General features: G+C 34.5%; 1 protein-coding gene across 3 annotated transcripts in view; it reads right to left on the bottom strand.

Moving 5' to 3' along the window:
• The window catches only part of IDE (insulin degrading enzyme), a 69,908-nt gene that overhangs the window by 49,279 nt on the left and 8,075 nt on the right, over positions 1–12,554 (bottom strand). For all 3 annotated transcript variants that reach the window (XM_054207210.1, XM_054207209.1, XM_054207208.1), the window contains exons 2-6: positions 9,828–10,012; positions 8,212–8,419; positions 7,205–7,374; positions 3,781–3,903; positions 55–167 (exon numbers count right to left, since the gene is read on the bottom strand). In XM_054207210.1, the coding sequence (XP_054063185.1) occupies positions 55–167; positions 3,781–3,903; positions 7,205–7,374; positions 8,212–8,419; positions 9,828–9,987 (774 nt within the window). In that variant the 5' untranslated portion in view covers positions 9,988–10,012. The remainder of the gene's footprint in view (positions 1–54; positions 168–3,780; positions 3,904–7,204; positions 7,375–8,211; positions 8,420–9,827; positions 10,013–12,554) is intronic.

The raw sequence follows: 12,554 nt of genomic DNA, 5'->3' as shown, positions 1-12,554 counted from the left end.
AAAAATAACACTGAAGGTACACACTTATGATGGAAGATGTGTTTCTCTACGTACCCGGAGATGTTCTTCTTGGAAAGGATGTTCAGGAAACTCTGGTATAGGGACATTTTTATTCTCTACTTCTGAAAACAACTTTACCACTAAGCAAGTCAGCTCATCCAAGGATTCTAGAAAAAAAGAACATTAGAAAAAGCATAATCATTATCTGAAGATTCTGGCAAACTTTGATTTTGTATATTCTTTGGGGGAGACACGAATTATACAGAAAAGTAGTTTTAATGATATGGTGATCATTAATTTTATAAATGAAATCTATATTAATACTTAAGTTTTGAATTATAATGTGCTATAAGCCACCATGTTTATTGAAGGAAGGCTTTAACCATGAGTAAAACAAATCCTGTAACCAGAAAGAATATCTTTAAATTTTACTTATGAATCTAAGCTGGAACTGAAGAAAAGACCCTTCAGATATTGAACATTTACAAAAATAGACATTCCACAAAAAGCTTAAGGGACACGGAATTACAGCTGCAAATTTTCCAGACTGAAAGCATCTTTGCCAAAACCTGGATTGTCTTCAGCCTCAGCTCACCTCTAGTACTTCAAGTGCACTGTGAGCCAGTGTCCTCTGTCCTCAGCGCCTCAAAATTTCACAGGCATCTGTGACCTGTTTAAGCACTTCTACTTTTACATCCACTCTAGTTTCAGTCCATGACTCTAGTACACTCCAAAAACAGTAAGACCATTTGCAGAAAGAATTTGATGTTGTGCATGAATTCACCTAAATCGACCTATACTGTTTCTGTTGAAATATTGCCTTCAAATTCGCTATCTGCTTAAAGAAATGCATTTTGGAGTACTTCTCAAAGTCAGAATAAGATAAGAAAGACTCATCAGTCAAGTTTTTTATCACACGCCTTTCAAGGGTGGGCGCTGAAGGAAAAACTGGGCGTTTCATGGATGTCTCAAAGTACAACCTTCATCCATGAACAATTTCAAAAAGCAGCCACCTTGTTAGTCAAAACAATCCCAGTTAGATTTAGAAAGCGTACTCTTTCCCACCCAACGTATGTGTGCTCCTACACTACACTGACAGAACTGTGCAGGAAAAAACCCCAAACAGTGCAAACCAGGGTGGATCACTGTATAGTAAAATTTTGTGAACTGCATGTAATTCTATTAGAGACCACTATTTTTTATCCATGTCAGCAAAATACACATTCAAGCTTTACAACCACAGTGAGGGTTTTCTGTAGGACAGCTTTCCAGTTGCCAAGGTGATTCTTACTGAAAAAGTTTCCTTTTAAAAGTCTATATGTGAACTACTGTACTAAAGCTGTTCAATAATTCCTCAGTGAATTTTGCTTTTGATTAGATAAAAAAATTAATTTCATTATTTAATTTTAGCAAATTTTTGAATATTTATTACCATTTACTAGAAAAACTGTATTCTGAATCTTTCACCACTTTTTACTGATACATATATATTTGGTTTACATTACAAAGTGGTGGGAAAATTAGAGAATTGCTAGGCTGCACACAGCTTTAGAAATCTGTTTATTTCAGAATGCACAGGAGTAGAGAAATATGGAGGACTTGCAGTGTGCAACTCAACGTATTTTTATGTTACAGAATTTCTAACTATTTATGTATTAATTATCAAAATACTCTGCATATTAGCAACAAAGTATTTCAGCAAAGAATTTACGTAATGATGCTAACAAGGTTTGTTTTCTGCTGTTTGCTTTTTATGGGTTGAGCTCCCTAAAAATAAAATAAAACAAAAAAAAAAAATCAGGAAGAACACAGAACTTGCAAGTTTTCAAATTTGATGCTGGAGACAAGCCCTCAAATAGCCACATCAATCACTAACATAAAGCCTTCTGGAAAGCAATTGCACAATTCTCCTGCTTGATCAAGTAACACAGCAAAGCTATATGTCTTTTCAGGGAAAATAAGATGCAACTTTTGCCCAAATACCACCTCACTATTACAGTGACAAGTACTTAATTAAATATGACAAATAAGGGCAGCTGTACAGCATTTTGTATACAAGCAGACTAACAAAAAACCTAAGCGGTACCTTTAAAAAAAATGAAGTATTTACTTAATAAGATTGAAAGGAAAAATCCCAAAGATCAATGTTTCACAGGCTCCTAATTTTTCTAAATATTGAACTATTTACAAGAGCAACTCACACTGAAATCATTTGACTCGAAAATGACTAGTAAAACCACCTAAATTCAAGATTTTAACATGGATTTTTGTATTTTTTAGTAAAAAAAAAAAATCCATATGTGCAAATTGCAGAAATATTTGTAAGGGAATAGATTTTAAGACTATTTTCTCTTTTTATTGATATTTGAAATGCAGAACTTGTCTGTTCTGAAATATTGCCTGTCCCTGTCCAGTAAAGAACTAGTTAAAGAAAAAAAGATGCCTGGAAACCTTGAAAACAGGATTGTTAAATCAGGAAGAGAATTTTAATTCAATTGCTTTAAACTCTGATCTGTATCTGTATTACCTTCAATTAATAAATAAATATTTTTAAAGAAAATATTTTTTCCCCTCAGGTAAAATAAACAGAAGGAAAAAAAAAAAAACCTGAGATGGGGGAAACACTCCTTCCAAATAGCAATAAAAATAAATCCACAATATTGAAAAATATTTACAAACTATCTTCATCAATATTACAGTATTGACTTGGAGGAAGTTTCCACTGCTACCAGGAGAATAAGAAAGGCATTTTCACACATGACATACATCAAGGCCTAGTGATATTACCGATATACCTCCTAGTATCATATCTGATACCCCACCTTTAAAAAAAGGGAAAAATCTAATACATATTTACTGTTGCAATAGTGAAAGAAGAAAAACTTACCATATTCTAATCAATATGTGATGCTACAGCAGACGAGATACAATAATGAATTGAATTGAAAGGAATTAGGGAGCCTGGAACTGATTCAGCAGTGAGTATATGTACAAAATTTGGATTTAGTTAAGAAGTATAATCGTCACCATGTTTGGCCACCTTAAAAATCTACAGGAAAAAATGATTCATGTATATTCTATGATTGAAATTAAGCAGGTACATTTTGTTAATCAGCTTCATATTCAGCATCTTGTAAACAGATAGTTGTAAAAGATTTCACTTTGCTAATGAATTTTATTTTATTCATACTCACCATCCAAGCATTATTGTAAAACACTACACAAATACTAGACTGCCAGCATATTTTCAAAAAACAAATAGTTTTCAACACCATGTTATTAAGCTTTTGGCAAACCTATGTAAAATATCATCTCGACTGTGGAAGATTTTAAGCAGTCAGAACCTCTGTTAAGTTAATTCAGAAGTAAACTGAAGTAAAGGCTTTTTATCTAAATGTTCTGTTAGGTTTATCCTTTGATAATACAGAAATTTTTGTAGTGGAAGAATAAGTCTAGAATATGAAAACAGTACCAGAAGCCCTCCCAATATGTGAAACCAGTCAGGTGTCAGTTTTCGTAAGACAAACATACAACAACAGCAACTGCTGACTTGATAATGGATTTAAGATTTTCAGATTGTTTTTTCTATTGTAAGCTTATAAACACAAACACATTGCAAGTTGCTTTGGAGACTTCCCTAAACATAAAATTATGTTTGGTCAGTCTGTACAAGTTTTATTTTTTCCCCCTTCTGTAGATTTCCAGACATTTGCATACACTTCATTTTCTTCAAACATAAATACGTGTAAAGTCTTACTCAACCAACAGAACAAAACTCACCTCTTCCTAAAACACAAATAGCCATTAAATTTGATGAATAATAAGTAGAATGGAACTTCAATAGCTCTTGTCTTACATCTATTCCTTCTTTGGTTGGTCTAGTTTCCAGAGTGAGTTTGTTTCCTGTGATGTAAAAAAAAAAGTTAACAATACTTGATGTTTATGAATTTACAAATCAAAACGAAAAATATAAATTAAAATAAATCTGCTTTCCTCCAGGTGGACAGTAATTTTAAAAATAATTTCTATGTATAATAAGTAAACTGGATCAATACTGTCTAAGCTTATCGGAGACAATAAATACTTCCACTCTCAATCTGCACGTTTCTAAAGAATAGAGGATGTTTTAGTCTTCCAAATTAATCTTTTTAATTTGAGTGGGTTATTTCAAACCAATGTAAGTAAACCCAGGCTCTAATTCAGAAGAAGAAAAAGGTTTTTCTTTGGCACATTTGGAGTAGGTTTACTCCCATATACACACTCACGTCACAGGAATCACTGTGAAATCATGTGTGGCATTGTGTGCCGCAGATTATAGCCTAGTATACTCAATGAAATAAATAATTACTAGTTTACAAACATGATTTGTAAGCTGTGTCTGTTCAGCTTCTGCTCACAAACAGTTGAGCTGTTGCTGCAGCAGAGGAACAGGACTAGAGAGGAAGAGAACTACAATTCTCCCTGAATAAGCCCATAAGCAGAAAATGCCAAACTTTCTCCATTAAGTTATCCTCCTGTTAATCAGTGAAATCTTTACATCAACATCAAGCTTTTAATAATTTACTCTAAGGACATACCCCACATTTATAGTCAAAGCAGAACTCCTGTTTAGTAAAGGTAAGAACTTAAAACAACAGAAAAATTAGAGTCTATGAAGAGCACACTGGATTTTAATCAACACGTAGTAATGGGAAGTGGAAAACACACAAAATGATCAACAGAATCTACAGACCAGAACTGCAAATTAATATTGTATCTGTTAACTGTGAGATCAGTAACTCCCTTAAGCCACAACCTGCCCAGGTACAGAAGAGAGCAAGGGATGAGGAAGAAGAATACGGCAAGAAAATGCAGCAGAAAAGTTGACTTGTGTGTTTATAGAAAAAACAGCAAGAAAGAAAGGACTGGGAGAGCACGTCTGCTGTGTATATATACCCAGTGCACAAATCCTAAAATCACAGATATAACTTAATACAAATCAATGAGGCAAAATTAGCTACATAAATAATGTAAGACAAGTATATTGTCCAGATGTTTGGTGATTAGATACAATTCTAATTACAACTACAACACTCAACAAATCATTATAGAGAGGCTGCCTGAAGCAATACATTGCTTTAATTTTCAAAGTTCACATGTAAGTAAAAGTAAGGATTCTTAGTGACACCTAAAAAGGATATTTAGGATATTATGTTTAAAATATTCTGTCTATATTCCTCACCATCTGCAGACAAATGAAACACAGAAATTCTAGATACCGTACTGTGTTTATTCCCACAGAATCAATACATAACATAACATGAAAGAAAATAAAGCTTTAGCTCAGTAACAGTGCAGTTACAGCACTGGAGTATATTAAGAGGCAACAGTCAGAAGACACCTTGTAGATGTAGGAAAACAGACACTAGACAGTGCAAAAGTGCCTGGGAAAGTACTTGACAGTGTTGAGGGTACTGATGGAGAAGAATTACCATAATAGACATTAACTCCAGGAGATGGGTGAAGGGTACCTTGGGACAATATGCACATCCTAACAAGAAAACTAGAAGATGCATTTGTTTCTCTGGACAGACAAAGAGTAATAGAAGGTTTGTTGGCAAAACAGGCTGCACAGCAACAAGGAGTGACCTGAAGCATCAAATGGAGTCATTCCTGTATTTTTCTAGACTAACAACATCTCAATTGGCCAAAAGGAAACAATAAGAGGGATGCCAACTGTAATTGTCACGAAAACCATATCATAGTTGTCATCTCTTTGGGTAAATAAAAACCACCAAAGCTGGGCTTTACTTCTGCAAAGTCAGATCACTATGTGATCACAGGAACACTATGTGTTATAATTTAATGTCAGAATCAGAGCCTAATCTAAGAGGAGGTATGACTATTGCTATTGAATTTGAGCACATTTCAGGTATTCTCCCACATGAAAACATTTCACTTGTGTCAGCTGTAAAACCTTCTTAAATTGTAGAAAACTATTTCTGCAACTTCCACTTATGTTTTCTGAGTGTCATAAAAAAATTAAATAATCTCTTCCACAGCAGAGATTACAGAATGTATTTTGCATGCTTACCTGCCTATACATATGTAGTTCCTAAGACTTTATTTTCAAATTTACCTGTTTGGAGAATGCAGTTATAGTTTCCCTGTTTCAGACAGCCTCTCTTCATTGGTAAACAGAGCAATATATGCTCTCGTAGCAGCTGGCTACCAGCCCCTCAACTATGCCCTCCATCAGCAGGTACAAAAGTATTCTTGTCTTTCTTGCGTAGAGGGAAAAAAACAGTCCTTAAAGCCCATTATCTGCCTTCCCATCATCCTACTGTACCAAATATTTGCATCAACTATTCATCCAGCAAAATGACCCAGCCACAAAACACATTCATGCTCAAGGATTAAACAGCGCAGTGCATGAATTAAAATGTTACTTTGACAGTTTCAAAAATAAATTCATGTAGAAAATAACTTCTATTAAAAAAAAAAAAAAAACCCGAAACAAACAACCAACATGTAAACTTCTGCCAGAGCAAACATCTGTGTTTTTGACTGTAACTATGATATCTTACTTTAACACTTTTTAAACTGAGGTTTTGGGGTGTTTACTTTAAATTGTTACTAAGCATTCTGTGAATAATAAAGCCTGAAAAGAAACCCTACAGCCATACGATTGGGATTTGTCTAAGACCATTTTATCAGTCCTTCTACTACTGTTGTGTTTTATGCTTAAGATTTTGTTTTTATATACTTTGTAATTTTCACATTACTTTGCTGATCTTTCTGATTCAGACAGATTCTGAACCTAGTCACTGTCATCTAGTCCTAATGAAATACTAGTTAGAAAAAGGGCATGTGGCTAACAACAATTTAAACACAGTTCATTCACTTTGTTATGCACAAAGACTTAACAGCACCAAATAACAACAAATCCAGTAACTGGAAAATAGCGTTCACTGCAGTAATTATCAGAATCATAAAGGATGCTTCATCACTGTACTGCAAGTCTTGGATCACTCTGCTTCCTATGTTTTTGTCTAGCTCTGTTTGGTCTACCATGTGGAAAATGTGATAAAGCACCGTAATAAACATGTACGGGGAGGAAAAAAAGGGGAATTGTTTCAGTCTTTCTTTAACAATTTTATATAAACAATAATACTATGTACGTTACACAGAACTCCAATGGATGGATAATTACATTCTGACAAACCTGTTCCAAATTTACTGAAGGGATGATTGGGGTTTCCAGTAGCCTTCTCCAATTGAAACAACCTCCAGGCATCATTCATCAGATTCTTCTCATGCTCAGAATCAACTGCATTCACTTCTCTGTCTTTGCAGCTTTCATCAAACAAAGGGCACAGGAAAAACTGGGCAAATCTAAACAGAAAAATTTTAATTCAAGTCAAGAGTACTGTACATAAATGGTAACAGAATAGCATGAATTTCAGTACCTCCTGAAAACAGCTGAATATATATACTTTTTTAATGCAGAACTTATAAATTCTGCAGCAGTTTTGACACTGATTCACTATATTTTTCAATCTCTTTATCTATAAATGCAGACAACAACATATTCATCATATAAGGTACTACAAAGATCAAGGACCTTGCATCGTAACTCATAGACTGAAAACTTCTAGTGTTTTGAAGTTTAGCTGCAAAAGACTCTTAATCTCACAAATCAAATCACTCTTGTCAGATATCCAAAGAGAAAACCCACTCTTTACCTCACTGACTACAAACCTTTCAATTTCTATCCCCTCCCACAAAAGGCAGAGATTTCAGTGAGCTCCCTTTACAAAAGGCAATATATTGCCTTTACATGATATATTTCTAGACTTCATCCTTCTTCTGTTGTCAATGAAATAAGGATCCTATGGGAAGCATAGTATTTGATTATACAATCAGAGTATTTGCACAATGCGTAAGTTCATGATCATATTCTGTGCCCCATCTTTCAAAAAATAATCAGTGTAAACACAGCCTTTGAACTTGAAAAATTCTGCCTCAGTGAAGAACTCTCCTAGCTGAAAAAATCTGAGCAAAGCTTTTGAACTGAAAAATATCTGGTATCAGTTTTAACAAAATATAGTGCTTTCAACCCTTTCTTTAATATTATAATGATAAAACTATAAAAAACCCCAAACTTTCACACAATTTCAAATAGCACCCATATAACCAAAAATTAAATATATATATAAAAGAAGTTTTTACCTGTCTAGTGCACCTTCTAGATGCTCATGTGACACATCAAAGTAATAGTTGGTATGTTCTCCACTCGTGAAAGCATTTGAGCTCCCGGCATGCTCACTAAGAAATTGACTATACTCATTCTCTTTTGGGTATTTCTTGGTTCCCAGGAAAAGCATATGCTCACAAAAATGACTAAGCCCAGCAATGTTGGGGGGATCAGACAAGGAACCTGCAGGAGGAAAAATTTCATGTAACCGTTCATAAAAAGTAATACTAGAAAGTTAAGTCTTTTAAAGTGCTTTATATTACAGTATGTTGCCTCAGGCAATTATATTAATTCTGTAGATGAAAGCAGACACTTGTGCAGCTATAGTCAACTAAACTCGATTTAAAAAAAATAAAAAAAAAGTAGAATGAGTAACTGAACCAATTAGTGTCTCAAATTGCCTCTCCAGATGAGTCTGCATTGCCTTATAGAGATAATTTTCCAATTGAAGTCCATGACTCAATCTGTAAATACCTGGCAGATCACAATGTTCTGACTTCTACACTTTGACTTTAACAATTGCACTGTGTTGAGAGGCAGTGATTGCCAACAACAATTAAGAAGGTATTTATCCTGTGGTTTATAGGGCGAGTGATAACCTGTAATTTCTTGAACACAAGCTGCTATTCGTGACCAGCTAGTGGGTCTGAAGGCAGACAGATTAAAAGACCATAATGACGTGCAAGAACGGAAGTCAGAAACATAGAAGCTTAAGTCTGGCAGTCCTTTGGAGTGTGCAACAGGGGAGTAGAGATGAAGGCAACAGATACAGCTCTCCCAGTACACATGCAGGAACTGGATGCTGCAGTTGGCTATTACCCTCACAGTACCTAACAAAACCACATTTGGGATCCTTTGAACTAGATAATGATTTGAGACAGCCATCTCCATAATAAAAAAGGCCAGAAGTTTTCAGAGTTACTCTCCTGTCCTAACACTGACAGCAGCAAGAGCTCCCAACTACAAACATGGCAAGAGGATGCTCAGGTAATGAGTAAGGATGCTTAGGCAATATGTGCACACATACTTTCCAAGCAACTGAGAAGCTACACAAGCTTAAGAAATACCTCAGATATAAGAAAAGGCTTCCATTATTCCAGAGAGTCAAAGTAACTGCCTTCTCCTTCTATTTCCAGTATCTCTGTTTGCACACTTAAGCATCATTGGAGTTCGGGAGTGCCTCTCCAACTCCTTCAGCACTACAGCATTTTCTCACCTCTACACATCAACAACTTAACATGAAGGGGGAAAAAAAAGTCTGACATGACAGATGGAGCTGTCTGAAATAATTGCGCTTACACCCGCCCCTTTTCTGCTTACAAAAGATCTTTCATAACACAAAACTTAATGGTTAAAAGAAGTCTTTCTACTGACTGAGCTACACTCGAGTAAACAAAGAGTACAATAGATAATTTAATTAGCTCTAATAATTTTCAACTTGATGTGTCAAAGAATTAAGCAAACTCTAAATTACAATAAAAGGCTCGGCTGCCAACTGGATACCACTGATGTCAGTTTATTTGCAATTTAATATATCAAAACTTAAAGCATTTTTATTAATGACATAATTAATACAACATGCATTAAATACCTATGTGCACATCAAGCGCTGCTGAAGACTTATCTGTAGTGGGGTCACTAATGAGAAGAGCTTTAATGCCATTTGCCAATTCCAGTCCACGATATTCTCGTTTATCCTCAGGTGATTTGATAATTTCATTTGTTATTCTTTTAATAGCTGGATTGTTCATTTTGTTGTCTGTCTCCTTCTGAAACCTTAAAGAAAACAGAAGAAATTTCACTTACTATTTTTACTTAAGCCCTGCTAATATTTTAATATTGTGTTAGAGAAACCTGGCCAATACTGACAGCAAGAAATTTAGTTCTGTGCAAAACTTACAGAACTGTCCTAAAAGCATAGTTCAGATCCTGAGAGACATTGTTGTTTCAGCAAAAAAAAGACCCAAAGACCGAGCAACATGATAAAATTGTAGATCACATAAGTGAATGTTTCAAGTTTCATACTAACAGTAATTAAAAATATAACTTTAAGTAAAGAAATATCATCCCCTTATTCAATTATGATTAAAATTGAAATGAAGCGAAGCACACATTGCTATCTCAAGTATACTTTCAGGCTTCAGATAAGTATTTAATGTGTCTGAATTGTTATAATATGAATATTGTAACTTTGCAATTGTCAGATAACCAAAATTTTACTAATAAATCACTGGATTTGTACACTCAAGCAAGAAAGGGTGACACCACCTACGACATTGCCATAAAAATACAAACACACTGCAGAATTGCCATGATAAACAGGAATAGACTGTCTCGCATGTTTAAACTTCTATTAGTTTAACAGACACGCTACAAGACATGCGTCTTTAATGGCACAATTTTCAAATGCTATGAAAATAAGTGTGGTTCTGAAAGTACAAACTCTGGTTATTCAATATTTTTAAATGCCAAGTGAAAAGATGAGACATTCAGACTTGGATATTTGGGGAGGTAGAATGGAACCACAAAAAAAAAACCAAACACCCCCAAAAAAACCACCAACTCAAAAAAAACCCCAAACAAACCACACATACACACAGCCAAAAAAAAAAGGCAAACCCCAGAAACTGGAAATCAGAGAGCTACGCTCTGAGAGAATCACATGGTGTATTCCTGTATGTAGCAGCCACTGAATTCTAACTGTTTTACAGGAAGGGTTTTAGAACGAGGCCTGTTATAAATATATAGTATCAACCAAACTCAATCTTTTCCTGGGGTGAAATGTTGCCTGCCATATTGCCAAGTAACTTACCACGTGAACATCATTAGTCATCAGTGAACTAATTGCACTTACAAAGAAAATCAGATCTGACTCTAACCCCCCACCACAACACATACACAGAGGCATGAGAAATTTTGTATGGTCCTGTCGGTATCACATAGATAACAAGGAGTATTTACTTTTCCATTGTCAGGTTGTACCATTCAAGGAACTTCATCCAAGCTTTAAGACTACATACAAGCTTTAAGACTGTATGGGATGTAGAACACGAAAGACTGAACAGTTCTGAAGATACTTATTGTTTCAGGTCTTCAGTCATGACATTAACTAATTCTCTAGCTAGCTAATCAACTGAATACTCAATGTTACCAGACACACAACAAAAAACTTTGGAATTTTATTTACAGTTTAAAATTACAAATGAAAAAGCGAGTCAGCTAATAAAATCTCCTTCCTAAAATACCGTATCATTCTCAAAACGGGAAGCAGTTCTGCAAGCCACTGTCCCTCTGGATTATCTCCTTCCCATTTATTCATGTGATTCTATGGTATAAAAACAACAGCCAACTTGAAGCCAGTAGATGCAGTCACCAGTGTTGGTCATATATTATAATGATGCTGATAAAGAGCTCATTATTAACAACATGTTAAGGATAGAAAGTTTATGAATATAACGTCTACAGTGAATTATGATGTGAATTATGAATTATTAATGTCTAATAAGTTAAAAACAGTGTTTCACAAACAGAAAATTAAGATTTTTACCTGCAGCAGAGTAAAAGTTTTTGTAAGACTGGATTTATGCTTGAGGAAGGAGGTACATATGTAAACTGGAGAAGATATTATTGTAAAAAAAAAAAAAACCAAAAGCAGTAAAGTAGGCATTAGGTCTTTGAATACTTTTGAAAGAAGTAAAAAGATTACTTTGGAACTTTTAAATAGCACCCTTAAAATTATAAACAGGAATTATAATCCAAATAAAAAAATAGAAGCACTAAGTACAGAAAGCATCAATGAATAATCAGAATCTGAATGTCTCTAAGCAAGAGCCATAAACAATATGAAGTAACTTTAAGATATGCAGCTCAGTGCATTTTAGAAGGAAACACTTACACTAGTAAATCATGGTTCTCACACTATGAATTATTTAAAAAAAAAATGCAGTCAAATGTAATCACAAAACAGTAACTGAAATGCTGAATTTAAATTTAAGTGTCTACACTCTCACTTAAACCTGTCATTTATCCACTAGTTTAACCCTGTACTCAGGCTAATCCTGCTTGGAATACCTATGGGCTTCTTTCCACTGAAAAAATGCAGATACTATTCAAAACCAAAGGATACTCCAAGTACGGCAACATCTATGTTTCTCTGCGTCAACAGCACTGATACAATCCATGCTTATGATTTAAAAAATGCCTCCTTGTTCAAAGTTCAGAGTCCTAAGTAGAAATACTCTACTAAACTCAAGCTACTGTGTAAAATTTATGAAGTGAGAATAGATACTATTTTTAATAGATGAAAATCAGTAACTAA

The sequence above is a fragment of the Rissa tridactyla genome, chromosome 6 (genome assembly GCF_028500815.1).
Source record: "Rissa tridactyla isolate bRisTri1 chromosome 6, bRisTri1.patW.cur.20221130, whole genome shotgun sequence".
Taxonomy (NCBI): domain Eukaryota; kingdom Metazoa; phylum Chordata; class Aves; order Charadriiformes; family Laridae; genus Rissa; species Rissa tridactyla.
The sequence above is the reverse complement of the archived record's forward strand: the minus strand, read 5'-3'. Positions and strand labels throughout refer to the sequence as shown.